The sequence below is a fragment of the Varanus komodoensis genome, unplaced genomic scaffold (assembly GCF_004798865.1).
Source record: "Varanus komodoensis strain SLA01 unplaced genomic scaffold, ASM479886v1 scaffold12, whole genome shotgun sequence".
NCBI classification, from domain to species: Eukaryota; Metazoa; Chordata; class Lepidosauria; order Squamata; family Varanidae; genus Varanus; species Varanus komodoensis.
In genome coordinates this window covers 8,559,419-8,576,675 of record NW_025335349.1, presented here as the reverse complement: position 1 = coordinate 8,576,675, position 17,257 = coordinate 8,559,419, and the positions used below count along the sequence as shown (strand labels likewise).

The window sequence follows — 17,257 nt, the reverse complement described above, 5'->3', positions numbered from 1 at the left end:
GCAGCTAGCTGGTGTGGGCATTTCCGTGGCAGTCACTGGATTTTACATATTGTATGTTCAACAAAGACGTTTCCACAGCAGTTTTAAGAAATCAGTTAAAATGGACTTTGGAACAATAAAGGGATAAGCTATGCTATGCATGTGTATTCGGGATATGTAAATATATTCTCAGTTTTTAGGCTAGAATATAGTTTTGATTCATACTTAGAAGAATTAAATTCTTGATTATTTTGCTGTGGTTTTTTCAGGAGATTGGCTTCATTTGTTCTTGTTTTATTGCCACATTCATTGGCTGCATCTTAATGTGCAACATTCATTTTCCTTCCTCTCTGGCAGAACGCGGCTCTCCTCGTGACTTGGTTACTAGAGACATAACTGATACTAGCATTGGAGTGTCATGGACAGCAGCTCCGGGATCGGTTGATCATTACAGAATTATATGGAAATCACTTTATGATGATCTGTCTGGAGAGGAAACAGTTCCTGGAAATGTTATAAATACTGTACTGGGAAACCTGCAGCCTGAGACCAAATATAAGATTTCAGTCTTGGCTTCTTACAGAAGTGGTGAAGGAGCTCCTTTGGAGGGACAAGCTACAACTGAAGGTAGATACATAACTATTGGAAGAAGAGAATCTAATATTTGTTTATCATCTGTTTATAACATCTGTATCCCAACTTTCACTGAAGCATTCAAAGGACAGCTCATAACAATGTAATGCTCATAACAATCATTCCTCCACCGTTGCTCAGTACAAGTTACTCAAACGTGGGCTTTCTCTTCCTGACAATGGCCCCATATGCTGCATAGTGTATGTATAGCTGGTCCTTGCGGATTTGAGTGACTGTAACTGCATCACTGTGTACCAGCACTATAGACTTGCCTTTTATCTCATTTCACTGCTGAGGTTTATAATATGAAAATTGCAAATCATGAAAGAAGGAGAGGGGAGAATGGAAAGAGACATGCACTATTCAGAATGAAGGGAAAGATTTTTAGGCTGGCCACATATTCTCTTTTATAGAGAACAGTTCTCTGTTTAAAGGGTTCCCAGAGGACTGTTCTCTCAATGGAATCTTCTGCCTGAACCTAACTCTGGTTTAAAGTTAAAGAACAATAAAACCTGTTGTCCACCCACAGTTAGCGCACATACAGCAGACCAAACAGACAAGTACATGGGCCACCTGGCCACAGCCAGCTGCATGACAATGAGATGTACTAAGTTTCTGCATAATATTTACAGTTTTGCATTGGCTCAGATAAATTTTCTTATGAAAATCATTATGCTCTTTCATCCCCTCATCTCCCTTTCACTTTTTTTGGGGTGTGTGTGTGAGGCATTTCCTCTTTTTTGGCAATTCATTTGTGGCTTCCTGAATGACAACACTTTAATTGGAACTGATTCTGCTGCTCCTTCTAAAACTAGAGACAAAATTTAGCTCAGCTTAGCGGAATATTTTTTGCCACTTGATTGATCCATGTGTGCATCTGAAGAAAAGAGGACACCGATCAGCAGTGCTTTTTTTGTAAGAAAAAAGGTGCCGGAACTCATGAAATTATTTACCTTTTGCATGTAGTCAATCACTGTGCATGCACCCACACACGTCAATTGTGTAACGAAACATAACAGTTGCCGCCCGCAGTAAGCACTCAGCGCGCGACCACACAACCAATCACAAGCCGAGCAGCACCACAAGCCGAGTAGCGCCATCACAACCAGTGTGAAGTATGTATGCCACATAGACCAAACATCACATTTTCAAAGTTACTTTTAAAACTTGGAAAATCTGTCAAAAAATAGGTGCCGGAACTCTGTTCTGGTGCGTTCTATGACAAAAAAAACACTGCCTATCAGAGCTTTTAAGAAATGGGATGCCATTTGGCTCAGTTGTCAAAGAAGAAGCAGATAATTTGGACTGGAGGAGGGGACCACAATCCAGTTCATTCGAGATAGTAGGGAAAGTCAGGGATAATAGGGGGAACGTAGGAAAGTCAGGTAAAAATTGGACTAAGGAAGAAGTGGTTCCTTTAGATAGATGATGGATGACTTGCATAGATTTATGGCTGAGTGCCTTGGCTTAATTTAATATAGCTGCAGCCTTATTTCAAAAGCCATCTATGTAGGATCAGTTCAGACCTTTGGACAAAACAGTCTGCCCCTTTCCTGACAACCTGATGGGTAGGTCAGAAAAGAGGGAGGAGGAGAAAAGGAGATGGCAGAAAAAAGAAACTAAAGGGATAAAATGCCACCTGCTTTTGCCTCTGGCTCTGCCCACTGCAAAAGATAGCCCATGAGGGTACGTGATCCTGGCAATACCCCCCCTCCCCCACCCCACTTTGATGAAACAAGTAGTTGAGCTCTACTGGGGCAAAATTACTGGAGTGTTTCAGAGAAGATCCCATATATTTTTGATTTATTCTCTCACTGAGCGGAAAGGCTGGTTCAGTCACTGGCACAGATCAGTGAGGTGAGGCGATGGGACTTTGGTGAGCAATTGCTTTCTTTCATGGGCTTGTTTCTACATGCCTAACAGTAGACAGCAATTTCCTCTTCCCTCTGTTCCTGGTGTACCAGAAGCTAAAGGCTGGAAAGTTCAGGAGTATGCCAACTTTCCTGCATGGCTTTGATGTTTGAGGATCCAACTGCAGAGGTTGACTGGCCCGGCTGTGCTGAGGCAATTAAATAGATTAGCTTTAAATATATTGTTTTGGATGAGCCATCAGGAAACAGGAAGCAGTCTTCTGTGAAAGCGTAGGCTTCACAGAGCAATGGTGTGTATCCTGCATGAACCTGATATCTGATATGGATTCAAAATATTGATAGAACCATTGTTGCAGCATTTTAATTATATGTGAAGGAGGGTTCTGTGATCATGAGAAACTAAGGCATTGTTTTTCCAGAACCAAGTTCAAATATAGAGGGAATGTGTCATAAATGTCAAGGGCACATTTCCCAAATCTTGTGAAATAGATTTTTTGTTTATTTTTGAAACAACATTTGTTTACCAAAAGAACAATAAACAAATCTACGACAACATGTGGATTTCCCTCCCAAAATTTGTGGGGTACTCATCCATCAAAAATCCCATTAAAAATTAGCAGGGGTCCTCAAACTTTTTCAACAGGGGGCCAGTTGAAAGGTGCCGGTGGTGGGCATGGGCCAGCAAGGTGGTGCCAGCGGGGCAGGGGGCAGGTGCAGGCCGGTGCAGGTGCACATGGAAATCGTTTTCTCCAAGCAAGTCCAAAATGATCTCTGCACAAGCAAGCTGCCACCTCTTGGCAAGTCCAAAACCTCTGAGGCGAGCCAGATAAATGGGCATGGCAGGCCAGATCCAGCCCGCGGGCCGTAGTTTGAGGACCCATGCTCTATAGATTGGAATCAAGTTTGGCTGCATATTTTATGATAAATGATGCTTTAAAACTTCTCCTCATGTGTTCGTTTCCCCTTTGCTTTACATTGAAAAGTGTCACCGAGTTCCAGGACTGTGAGAGTGGATAATGAGAAAGAGACCACAATGAGAGTTACCTGGCAGCCAGCACCTGGAAAAGTTGTCAGCTATCGTGTAGTTTACCGTCCCCGCAGGGGAGGTCGACAGATGGTCACCAAAGTGCCACCTACCAGCACCACCACAGTATTAAAACGTCTTCAGCCTCTGACCACTTATGATATCTCTGTCATTCCAATGTATAAAACCGGAGAAGGAAAACACAGACAAGGGGAAGGAACAACAGGTATATGTTGCTTTATATAGGATGTCTGTAGATGAAAAAAAGTAGGTTTACAACATACCAAAATCAATCGCTAGTTTGAGCCAGTACTATTTTATACATGTTTCTTTTCAAAAGCTGCTTATTATTTCAGCTGCTTTTAAATATGCCCCCTTTCTGCTGCCCGAGGTGGCATTTCTCCAACCTTGTCAATTGTGGTGTAAACCACCTGTCATGCGTAAGCCACATAAAGTAATGCTGATCTTTGTGCTAATCTTCCCTTAATCCTAAAGACAGAATGGGGAGTTAGCAAGTTGGCACAGATCACCCAGAACAAACAAGGAATTGATACGGGATTCTTCTGGCATATTCCCATGCAGCTTTGTACCTCCCTTTAAAGTTCTGCTTTCTACACATATCACTTAACATCAGCTTACAGGGCCAATAGTAAATAAAAGCTGCTATCAGTGGCAGTGAAACATTAGGTTTGGATTGCCTCTGTTTTATGTGGGATTTTAGTGATGCTCAAGTTTTAATCTGAGCCAGAACAAAACAGCACTTAATCTCAGCAAATGTTTTTCATTTCAGGGCTCAGCCAAGAAACATGTTGAAATTATTAATAAAGAACGAAGTACTTTTGAGCAGTTAGTTCTGATAACCTGTGCTTAACACACATCTGAGCTTTAGGGGAAAGTATTTCACTCTGATTAAAGGGTGCAGATTCCATAGTGACACTTGGAAAATAAGTGACCTTTGAAAATAAGCAGTATTGCAAGTTTAGCACAAGCTCTCTATTCTAGTGAACTAGATTAGATGTTCTTTTTTTCAGATGTTGCATCTATGAATGGTCATGAGAAGCATTGATAGAGTGATCATGATGCAGGAATAGTGGTCTGACAGGATGTTATAACTATGCTTGTTATTAGCAGTCTATGAAGTGGGCTCAGAGTTCCTTCTTCTTTAAGAACCTAAGTATAGTCTTGGCACCCTAAAAGCACTGTCTGAAGATTTTAAAAGGCAAGAATGTTTGTTTCATCCCCCCCAAAATTCTTGGCTTTGCAGTTTAAGATTAGACTGCTGCCTTTTTAGCTCAAACACACACACACACACACACACACACACACACACACACACAAACTGCACATGGGATAGCATTCAAACCAGAAACAAAAGTTGGCTAAGGAGTGAATATACTGCTTGCTAAACCAGTAGCATACCTTTCCGTGTGCTCTTGACACTTTACTGTTTAGCAGTTCCTTGTTATCTTGTCATGGCTATGATGAGTGGGTGGATTTTGAAATGTTTCAAAAGGGAGAACAAGCAACTTTGTTTAGAGGTGCAGGTGGCTTCAGTTTTCTGGGATGAGAGGGCTGACTTCATCAGATGCATGCATTGTTATCCTCGGTTTCCAGACACACCCACATACACATGCACATGGAAATATGTTTCTTTGTGAAGCTAAAATGTATACAAGATATGCACAGTGATCGATCAATCCAGCACTACTGGTTATAACACAATTTTCCAAGTTTTGCTTTGCTTCTTTCACGCTACAGCGGGGAGAAAAAAACACTAAACCACATTTCATTTCTTGGGTATTGATTCACTGTTGCAGCATCCCCATTTAAATCTCCCCAAAATCTGAAGACTTCTGATTCTACGATGTCAAGCTTCCGAGTAACCTGGGAGCCATCCCCTGGAGAAGTGAGGGGATACAAAGTAACCTTCCATCCAATCGGAGAAAACAGACAACTTGGAGAATTGCTAGTTGGTCCTTACGACAACACAGTAGTACTGGAGGAGCTCAGGTACTGCTGATCATTTTCTTCCATTTCAGTATTTTTGGCATTATTCAGCCAAACCTAAGCCTTTGTGCATGACTGAAACACTTTCTCTGTCATTATTAATGCCAATAATAGAATACTGTTTCAGTTGTTTCAAATCTGTTTTATTAGCCACCTTAGATACCAAATGCAGAAAGATAGTATAGAAATATCTGAAATGAAACCAATTTACAGGAAATTCTAGAAGCCCTGTGAAAATCTGCTGAAGTTTTGGTTTGGTGATGTAATGGTTTAAGTTATTAGCTTCCTAGATAATCTAGGTGGACAGAAATGTGGGTTAGAAAGAAAAATATATTAAAAGGGTCTTAGAAGTCCTTAACATTCGATGGATTGTGTGCATATATAGTAGGACATCTTGAATCAAATAGTAATCAGTTGAAATAATCAGGGCCTTTCCCCAATAGTACTCTTCTATCAAAACTAGAGTTGTTGAGTATATTACTTATCCATGTAAGGCCAAAACAGTACAGTGGACTTGTTACAATGGCTCAGTTATATCCAGGGAGTTCCTGGTTCAAATCCCCATTTATTCTCAAAAGTCTCTGGGTGCATCTTAGCTGATCACAACCCAATCATGGATGCTGCCTTGAGGTTCTTGTAGGAAATTCAGGGTAAAAATGGAATTAGTTTGTACAGATGACAAACTCTGCTAATTTGATTCATATATGCATTTTAATTGTGCAGGGCAGGCACTTCCTATAAAGTCAATGTTTTTGGAGTGTTTGAAGGAGGCGAAAGTGCGCCAGTGATTGGAGAAGAAGCAACTACCCTTTCAGATGCTACTGTGGTGCCATTTTTAGCTAGAGGTAAATATAGTTTTAGTAAGAAAAAACAGTCAAGTTTTCTTAGCTGGACATTTTAGATGTAGGTGTTCTTTTTACAAAAGTGGTAAAGTGAACTGATTCAGCAAAATTAATCGATCCAATTATTGGCTTGCAGGGGTCAATTGACGGGTCACTCTTTGGTCTTTTAATTATCATGTTTAAAATTTCCTATTTATTTATTTATTTATTTATCTTCTGCCCAATAGTCAAGGCTCTATGGGTGGTTGACTGTCTTAGAATGATAGAATAGCAGAGTTGGAAGGAGCTTAGAGGGCCACCAGATCCAACCCCTGCTGTTGGAGGTCACCAGTTTACACCATTCCACTCAGTGGCTGTCCAGTTTGTTCTTGAAGGTCTCTAGTGTGGGAGAGCCCATGGCATCTCTGGGCAACTATCCCCCCTATAGTTGGTATCCACATTTAGGAAAAAGCTCTACCTTTTGCGGGGGAAAACTTTTAATTAATTAATTATTGGCCAATTTAAAGTGGTATTTACATAGTATGAGTTACTTATACATTAAATTCGAGTTGATAATTATGAAGTGCTTATACATTTTAAAATCCAGAACAGAGAAAACCTTCTGAGTAGTTGTGTTCCAAATGTTTTCCTCAGCATGTATTTCCATATGTGGAATCCCTAAAGAGCACATCTGGCACCACTACAGTGCTTTTCTATAGAAACTAGAAAATACTTAGTTTCTGAATATTAGAATTTAGTTGAGTTTAGTTTTAGTTTTAGTTTAATTTAGTTTAGTTTAGTTTCCTTGCCTGTAGCAAGGACTTAGAAATTATATTTCTTTTAAAGAATTTATATTTAAGTTTGAATTGTGGAGCAACTGCAAGAATTTCACAGTGTAAGTGTGCTTGCTAGAAATCGAGAACTGTTTCCCAGAGAGAATTTAGGAGGGGAAATGGCCAGGATCCAAACAGCTACTCTTAACATACCCAAGGACTTCAGCATACCTAGTGAAATGTTTGATTTTTTTTCCTTTGCATGGTAGAATCTCATGGCAGATTAAACCTGTTTTTGAACTTCCCCTACATTTTAATAGATTTGCCAGATATGGGATGTATGTATGTATGCTTTAAAAAGCCAAAATAAACAGGGGCACCTAGAATTCTTTGTGTTGATTTTTGGATCCGTGCCTACAACTACACTTGAATTCTTGAGATGCCAATACTAATCCCATTTACTAGGGAATAAGGAATGCTGGGCACAAGGTAACTTCTGATCAAACATACATAGGACTACACTGCATGAGAATTCACTGTTCTAGTGGAAACACTACCGGGTGTTACAGAATATGAGACAGCAGCACAGTGGGTAGCTTATACCTCTAAAAATCATGCCACCAAATATATTATTTATATTGGCCTTTCTCCTAATGGTGGAAGTATTCCTGCTGCTGATGGAAAGCACCTTCCACTGGAAGAGAAACCCTTAGATCTAACCCTGTGGAAACAATCTGGCTAAAAATAACTTGAAGCTCCATGGATTCTAAACTACTTTTTCTAAGTCCCAAACAATTCTAAATACTTTTAATATCCTGCTTACATCAGCTGGAGAGAGTCACACATGGACTTCTCTCTCTCCCATTGAGATCAATAGGACTTTAAAAGTATGTGGTTTGCCAGATCATACCTCATGTTTATATTATCATGATCTCTGTGTATTTCTGTAGCGCTATGTCCTGCAACTTAATTTATCTTTTATTAAAAATAAAGAGGTAAGGTGGTTTCCTTTATGGAAAAATTATGCTAGAAAAAAACAGGCTATGCTGTGTGAATACAGTTTCTCTCTGTATTTAAAAATATGTAGCTATTTGTGCAAGGATTTTTAGGAGGGGACTAAAGAATGTTAAAAAAAATGCAAGAATTGATGTCACTGATTATTCTATGAGTGACTGGAGGCCAAGGACTACATGCATTGTTCACCATATGCACCGTGTCTTTTCTGGGTCCCCGTCCTACTGCAAACTCTTGTTCCTGCCACTCCACCAGCCACTTCTGAGGGATGAAGCATAAGATGGGGTGGGGTGGGGGGTGGGAGGGGGAAATACTGAACACCAACCCCTTGGAATGCATGGGAAAATAATTTCCTCACGTATTTGATCCCAGGCAGGGATAGCAAATGCATGAACTTCTGTATAAAGTTTACCCTACTTCATGATTGATAACTGTGTTAATTAAAGATCAGTATTGTATTTTCTATGCAGCAGAGGATCATGCTTTTAAATCCTCAGGTACCTGGAGTAGTTCTATTCATGAATCTACAGTATTGGATCAGTTATGTGGAACATAGATGAAATCATTCTTTATTTCAACTCTGATGAGTATGCCTGACTTTACTCAGTGGGATTTCTTCCATGTAAAGACCAGAAGCTGTGATGGCATGAAGCCAGAAAATTTTGCAGCTGGTAACATGATCTCCCAAGGAAAAAAGGAGGACGAGTACATTTTTAACATTTGAATGGCTCATAAAAGGATTATTTAAACACTTGTGTTTTTCTGCTTTGTATAAACACACTCTGATTTTCAGCATATGGAAAATCATGCAATTCTTATTTTGTCCCATAGATGGAAGGTCCCCAACATTATTTGCTTTCTTTCTGAAGCATTTAAAACTTTGTATATATGTTTGTTTGTGTCACTTCCAGTTCTTTTGTGTGTTTATGTGTGTTTCTGTCTTATTTATGTCATGCTCTTTCTCTTGTAATTTAACCTGTGCACATTTCTGCACCATCTACATTAATTGACTATATTCCAGTATAAATGTAATGATGTCATTTATCTCTGTGTATGAAGCATATGCACTAATTTCTCAAGGTACTAGTTTAACACACATCAGCAAATATTTTCTTAGTGTTTAAATATCTTGATATGTAACTCCTTAAGAAAATAATAGTGAAGTAGCTTATGTCTACTTAATTTAAGTTTATTAATGTTATATTCTTATCATACTTAGGGCCAAGCTAGATGAAGCCATTAGAGAAGAACTTATTTATTTATTTGCTTGTTTATCACATTTGTGCGGCTCCCCATAGTCACAGGGTTATGTTAGCTTATGAAGCAAAGACAGTGTATATGTACTTAGGCATCACAGCTGCATAATGTATATATGTAACCACGGAAATCCTTTCAGTTTACTGGTAGAACTACTACTAGTAGGAATATTCATAATGACATTAAAGTTGCAGTGTATGCAGAAGAACTTCAGGTAGTTAAGTGAAAGGCTGTATTGTAGATAGAGTAGAAGAAGAAATGAGAAAACAGTAGTTTGGTGCAACTAACAAGATTTTATTCTGATTGCTGTGACAGGCCTGGAATGCATAACCAGAGCAGAAGCAGATATTGTGTTGCTGGTGGACGGCTCATGGAGCATTGGTCGACCAAATTTTAAAACAGTCCGGAGCTTCATTGCTCGCATTGTTGAAGTATTTGATATTGGTCCAGACAAAGTACAGATTGGTAAGTCTTGAAGATGCTGGAATGTATTGAGTGTTGCTGCTTCAAGGCATTTTGATAATACATGGTATTTCTCCCACTTTAGCCCTTGCACAATATAGTGGAGATCCGAGAACAGAATGGCATCTCAATGCACATAAAACCAAACAGAGTTTATTGGATGCTGTGGCCAACTTGCCATATAAAGGAGGCAACACCTTAACAGGTAGGCAATTTGTGCCTGATTTCCACATAGGAAAAAATGACTTGTGCAATATTATACGGCCCAGAACAGGATTATACTGTCCTTTATATGGCAGACCAAACAGTTTGCATTTGTTCAGTAATAGGTGTGTAGCTAGTATGTTGTGGACAAGATGAAAAACATTGTAGACCTTATTGTTAAATACTTAATATACTTGTATCCTTCATGGATGGAAGGTCGAGAGGGAAAAAGTATTGTGTTAAGAGACATGGAAGCTATGAATTGCACTAGAAAGGAACAATATAGAATGTGGATGAAGGCAGAACTGGTGAAAGAGTTGTCTTGTTTTTATTGTCGTCCTAATCTGCCCTAGATACCAGTACTTTAAATTACTTTTTGCCATGAGTCAAATACCAGCATATTTGTGTCATTTTGACTGGGGAAATCACTTGAGAAGGATGTTAAACACTCTCAGAAAGAGCTCGGCACAAATTGGCAGATCCTTTACTGCATTTTTGTAAAAAGTGTCAGCAACTGCAGATCTCTCATGCAATGTGTACTTTGGCCTGTAATTCCACAAGGAAGTATAAATTCCTGGTAAAAGCTTCCATCGTGGCTGGTAACCTAGAAAGTATTACTTTGGTAGGACAGTGTTCTGTGAATATGACTGTGTTACTTCAGGAAGCCCAGGTTGGACAAAAAAACTTAATAAATAATACTGTCCTCTCCCTGCTACTCTTTCCTATGTGATTTCAGGAATGGCTTTGAACTTCATCTTAAGAAACAACTTTAAACCAGAAGTTGGTATGAGGCCCGGAGCTCGCAAAATTGCTGTCCTCATCACTGATGGCAAGTCGCAAGATGACATCATTGCTCCGTCACAGAAACTGAGAGATATGGGAGTGGAGATTTATGCGGTTGGTGAGTATCGTACAAGGAGCAATGAGCTGAAAGACGGAAACATCTCCTTGATACAAATTATAAAACAATGTAGCAAATGCTCATAGGCTATTTTTAAAAACACGCTTTACTCCATTATATTTTTAAGGTATCAAAAATGCAGATGAAAATGAGCTGAAGCAGATTGCAACAGATCCAGATGAAACCCATGTTTACAATGTTGCTGATTTCACCCTTCTTGTTACTATTGTCGATGACCTCACTATAAATTTGTGCAACAGTGTAAAAGGTCCAGGTACGTGTCACCTTTAGTTTTTTATGTCCGAACTTTTAATAGAAATAACTTGTATATATTGTCTGCTAAGTTTGGTTAAATTACTCACTTGGAAATTTGTCAGGCACAGCTGCTGGATATAGATACAGCTGTGCAGGACATCTGGATTGCTCTTGTCTCTGGTAGGGAAGGCAGTCTTTCCACAGGCTTCTGTGCCACAAAGTAATATTAGAAAGAAGCTTAGGAAGAAAGGTCCATGGCAGAATTAGAAATGATACTATTCTAATAAACCCCTATTGGCACTGGCAAGTTCGAAGAACACACATCATGCCTTCAGCATTCAGATTATCACTTGTGATAATTGCACACACATGTCTTTTATTTGCAAGTTGGAACTGGCTGTGGCTTTTCAGTGTGCAGATCTGGTATATACAGTGACAACCCCAGATGTGTTCACTACAGAGAACAAAATGCATACAGGTTGCACATTCATCCTCACAAAGAAACACCTTCCATAAAGAAGTTGTCTCGCATATGAAGTGGCAGAACAGGCTGGATCAGATATTTGTAACCACTTCAATTTGTCTTTGTCGTTTCTTGCATACAAAATAGAGCTTCATTTTGCTATATTATCCACCGTATATTTTACTACATAAAATGTATTATCTGTGGACCATATACATTTCCGTTTGCTAGATAAATAGTATCAGTATCTGTGTAAAAATAAGCAATGCATTATAGGGAAGAGGGTCTTCCTACAGCAATTAAAATAAATGTAGTTCATGTATACTTTTGTTCTCTGTTTCTGGAAAATATTATGAAGGCGTTCTAACTGTGTCTTCCTTTTGCATGTTCTCACATCACAGGAGATTTGGCCCTGCCACCCACCAATCTTGTTACCTCCGAGGTGACCCCTCGTTCCTTTAGAGTGTCTTGGACTCCACCTTCCGAGAGTGTTGATAGATACCGGGTTGAATATTATCCTGTCAGTGGTGGCACACCAAAGGAGGTCAGAATTGGAGGCCCTCTTTGATTTATGCATGTTTATTTTGCATGCTTGAGCTTCATACATGTTAGAATGTCTTCATAAAGCATGTTCATTACCCACTCACTCACTACCCAAGTGGTCCACTTGTTGAATCCAATGTGTAAAACAGGATTTTCAGATGAATGAATAGACAGAACTTCCATGTCAGCTCAAATACAACTGAAACAAATACAGTTTCTGTTCTGTTCTGTTCTATTCTGTCTATGGAAACTGATCCGATTGATTTGATTAAGATATACCAAATAATAAACAGGTATATTTGAATAAGCTCTTAGATGCTTGGATACAGAGATAAAACACAGATGGATTACACACAGCATCCTATATATGTATAACTATGTGTTATATGTAATTGCTTAACAGATGGAGTCAAATGTACTCCAGAAAGAATGAATGGAAGGAGAATAAAACTTTTGTGTTCAGCATGGCTAAGAGCAGTTGTCTTAGCAGCAGTAGATGGGGGCTTGTTTTAATTAGGAGGTCATCAAGGAGCAGTTGGATGGCCTGTCTTTCATAGTGTAATTTTGTCTCAGGGAGCCCACACTTCCTTTTAACCCTGGGTGAAGCTATCAAGAGCTAAGCCCTCCTGTATGGTGTTTCAGATCAGGAAGTGTGGCTAGCCTTGGAGGCTTTAGAGCAGGGATCTCAAACTCAACTTACCCGGGGGCCGCTGGAAGTAGAGTCTGGGTGAGGCTGGGCCTCAGTATTCCAGCACCACAGTGGTGGTGGGCCGCTCATCCCGTGTCGCTCCCAGAGGCCGGCCCAGGTGCCGCCGGCGCTTTGAAGGCCGCAGGGCCCCTCCCCCGTGCCCCGCCCATCCCGGCAATTGGCCCGCGGGCCGCGAGCTTGAGACCCCTGCTTTAGAGTGATGGAAAGACGTGTAATACAGAGAAATGTGTGTGCATGCGCAGAGCAGCCCTGGTCATTTCATAGTGATTAGCTAAGTTCACTGTGCTAAGTAAAACGTTCTGGGAATGAAAAAGAAAAACGAGAATGTTAGCTGAAATTACTGTTGCACAAATTAGTCCTCTTTACTTCTGAGTAGGCTTAAAATTAATAATAATCCCACTTTGGCCTTGCTCAATTTGACTTTGGCACCCACCCAAGATCTTTCTCAGTTTAGAATTTGACTGTTAGGCTAAATAGTCCCTACTGGATGCCTACAAAATACTTAAGGTATTAAAAGACTCTTAACTGACCTCTTGAGCAATATCCCTTGTTATATAACAATATTTCTAACAATAGCCCTAACAATATCCCTTGTTAGGGCTTTCTCTGCGGTGGTGCCCCACCTATGGAATGCACTCCCCAGAGAGGTCTGCCTGGCACCGTCGTTATTTGTTTTTCGGCACCAGTTCAAGACCTTTTTATTTAAACGGTATTTTAACAATTTTTAATATTATCTATAGGTTTTAATTTGCAGCCAGGGTGAATCTGGATTTTATGTGCACTATTTGTATGGTTGTTTATTTATTGTATGGAAGCCGTCCCGAGGCTCATGCAAATGGGACGGCATGCAAAAATTCTAAATAAATAAATAAAATATACTCTGCTAGTCCTGCAACAAAAGCTGGAGAAAAAGTAAAATCTGTAATATGATTTGCATTACTTTGTTAAAACTAGAAGTAACATTATTTTTAGTAAAGGCAAAGACAGAGCGAACATTGACATATATAGACGGTACTTATCATTTTCTTATTTTGTGCAGGTCTATGTAAGTCGTTCAGAAACTTCTACTGTTCTGACTGGTCTCAAGCCTGAAACAGAGTATGTTGTGAATGTATTTTCTGTGGTAGAAGGTACTAACAGTGAACCTCTGAAGGGCACTGAAACAACATGTAAGTGCCAATTCCAATATTATTTAATAATTCTTAAAGTGGATAATATCCAAAGTAAATGCATAACAAAGGGTAGTACCCAAGGATATTCCAGCACTAGAGTTGATGATGTTCCACTGGCATAACCAACGGTTGTCCGGTGTAAGTAGTCCAAAGGATTGAAGCAATGATGTGGCGCTACATTATCATGTTCCCACCAAATTTCTGCAGCAAATCCTCACTTTTCCCCATCGTGGTAATTATGTTACATAAGTGTTGGTATGTGCTATTGCATTGACAATTTTGCTGTGCAGGGACACCAGTGGGTACTACCCAGCATTCTGCCTAAAGCAAATGGCTTGGTCTTGGAGGAGGGTGGGATGAACTCCAAGCATTTAAAAGCCTTCATAGTTTTAAATAATAATATTTGTAATCCCCTAATATGATTTAGTGAGAAACCATAGAATTCAGGGGATAAAAAGAAAAGGGGGGTGGGGGGGTTAATATTCTGTGCTACAGTCGGCAGAATGAGAAGAGACTTGTTGATCAGAACTGAAAAAAGAGGGTGCCCTGAGATGGTATGTAAGAGATAAGGGCCAGTCATGCTGGATGCTCTCAATGTAGGCTTAGCAGAGTAGGATTATGACAATATAGGTCCAGTCCAGATGACAGGCATTAGTTATTGATAGCACTCTCAAGGCAGTGCAACACTGCTTGCTTACTGCGGGCCTGTACAATTGTACTTGCCAAGCTGAATGCACTTAACATCTCCTCTGTGCTTGCAAATCTGGGCAGGTGGAGAAAATAGGAGGTTTATCAAGCAACATGTATGGGCATGCTGAGTTCAGACTGGGAGGTCCCTGGTTGTGCAGGCCTCATTTCCATAATAGCTAAAGGCTTTCCCACCCCTCTAAAATGACCTGCTCCAAAAAATTGAATGTGCACAAGGGGCTCTATGGGATGAAGAATGAGATAAGTGTATGGATATGAACAGCTGAAGTGAATAACATGTATAATTTTACAGTGCCCATCCCTTCAGTTAGAAACTTGAATGCGTATGATGTTACCTCAACCACAATGCGAGTACGATGGGAACCTGTCAATGGAGCTACTGGCTATATGTTGTTATATGACCCAGTCAATGCTACAGTACCAGCAGTGGAAAAGGAGGTAAAACCTGAGAGAGAGAATGAGGGAGGGAGGGAGGGAGGGAGGGAGGGAGGGAGGGAGAGAGAGAGAGAGAGAGAGAGAGAGAGAGAGAGAGAACGCATTTGAACTTCCTTCCATACACCTATGCTGTGAGACTTTTTTTGGTTATAGGCTATTAAATCAAGCTCATTGACTGGAGAATTATATACATAATTAGTCAGGAAGCATTAGATAGATTCTAAGACATGGAAGTATAATTTTGAAATATATGTACAATTTTAAAATACAACTGCCCAACCATTTTGTGTTCTTTCCATTTCTTTTTTTTTTTAACTTTCTTGTTTTCTTTTTCTTTTTATAGATGCGTGTTGGAGGATCAGTGAATGACGTACAGCTGGTTGACCTGCTGCCAAACACCGAATACACCTTAACGATTCATTCACTCTTTGATGACCTCACTAGTGATCCACTCACTACTCAGGAAGTCACATGTATGCATAGTTCCATTTTCATTCTACAACTTTTTCTCATGATTAAGTAAGGGAATGGCTTAGCTATGATGTGTTTAACCTAAGTGTTTATGCAACTTCAGCATTAGTGAATTACTTGTCACTAAATAACCTACTAAAATATAAAACATTGTGAGAGCACCCATGCACTGCTTAAACCTCGACCACAAAAGGCCGCACCTTTTCTAAATGTGTTCTGAAGAACGCTCACATCATGCAGTTTTCAAGGGGCAACCACTTCTTGCTGTCACGGTTCTTGGACAGCACAGGTTTACTAGAAACATTTTCCCCATGCTCCAGATACATGGGGCATCTTGTTTAAAAGAGGAATCATTGTCCATTTTCTGTACCCTTGCAACCTTTTAGTGTTATTTCAAAAGCAGTTTGAGAGCTGACAGTGTGGGAAAACAAATATATGTCTATACATCTCTTAAAACCTACTATTTGCAATCTCAGCTCCTGGAAGGTATTTCTGACACACATGATTCTTCTGTCACATCATTTTTAATATGAATGCAAGTGCTACATAGTCCAGAAGATGATATTCTTTCTTTTGAGGAATGTCATTTAACATTCTTTTGTGATCCTTTGACAGTACCTTTAAGTGGAGCGAAAAGCCTAAGGATAAGAGATATCACTCACAGCAGCATGAGAGTCAATTGGGAACATGCTCCAGGAAAAGTTCGTAAATACATACTGAGGTACAAAGCACCTGAAGATGAAATAAAAGAGGTAAGAGGATTTTAGTGACTATGCAAAGGTGGCTTAAATGTAATATTAAGTGTGGATGTTCTTTAGATTAGATCTATTCCCAAACTGAATAGGGCTGATTTGGCATATTGGGAGATGTCCAGACTGAAGTAGGGCTTTTCTGAAGTAGACCAAATCAAATCTGAACATTCCTGAAGATTAACAGAGAAGTGTATCTCCAAGAAATAAATACATTACTCTGCAAACTTTTCATATAAGGAAAACACCAGAGTAGACAGGAGAGAAAATGTGTTCCAGTCTTTTGACTGGAAGCTCTATTTTTATTCACAGGGATCATTTTGGGAATGGACAGCCCATTTTGTGAGTGAAGTTGCAGTAAAACATTGCAGGACAGACCCAGTGTTCTCTGATCTTTGCTAGTGCTTGTTCCCAGGAGCAGGGCCAGTAAAGAACATTGGTCGAGTCTTTGAGACCTGGGAGAGTGTAGTATGGGCTGCTTGCCTGCAAAAACCTGACTGTTACAATGGCCTCTGCCACCGTATGGCCCCCATCCACCATCAGCCCCTGTTCTATTACACTTTCTGTGGCATTGGGGTCAACTGAACAGAAAACCAAAATCGTACAGTCGATCATCTGTTGATGCACTCTGCACCTAGATGCCTCTGTGCTGCATACCATTTTCAGACCAGTTTTCAGGGTCGAGAACCATAGAGGAGAATTAAGGGACGTATATCAGTAATACCCCACTCTGCTTCCAGAAAATATGCTACCCTCAGAAACTGTTGGGGAACAACCACATCCACTTTTGGAAACATCCAAAGACT

General features: G+C 39.9%; 1 protein-coding gene across 6 annotated transcripts in view; it reads left to right on the top strand.

The window, feature by feature from the left end:
• COL12A1 (collagen type XII alpha 1 chain) overlaps positions 1-17,257 on the top strand; it is a 137,550-nt gene that overhangs the window by 44,536 nt on the left and 75,757 nt on the right. For 5 of the 6 annotated variants that reach the window (XM_044421608.1, XM_044421613.1, XM_044421610.1 and 2 more), the window contains 13 exons: positions 337-606; positions 3,467-3,733; positions 5,325-5,517; positions 6,238-6,359; positions 9,695-9,844; positions 9,927-10,046; positions 10,782-10,946; positions 11,074-11,220; positions 12,066-12,208; positions 13,956-14,085; positions 15,089-15,234; positions 15,575-15,704; positions 16,318-16,454. In XM_044421608.1, coding sequence (XP_044277543.1) covers positions 337-606; positions 3,467-3,733; positions 5,325-5,517; positions 6,238-6,359; positions 9,695-9,844; positions 9,927-10,046; positions 10,782-10,946; positions 11,074-11,220; positions 12,066-12,208; positions 13,956-14,085; positions 15,089-15,234; positions 15,575-15,704; positions 16,318-16,454 — 2,120 coding nt within the window. The remainder of the gene's footprint in view (positions 1-336; positions 607-3,466; positions 3,734-5,324; positions 5,518-6,237; positions 6,360-9,694; positions 9,845-9,926; positions 10,047-10,781; positions 10,947-11,073; positions 11,221-12,065; positions 12,209-13,955; positions 14,086-15,088; positions 15,235-15,574; positions 15,705-16,317; positions 16,455-17,257) is intronic. The other variant, XM_044421614.1, reaches the window with a different exon arrangement.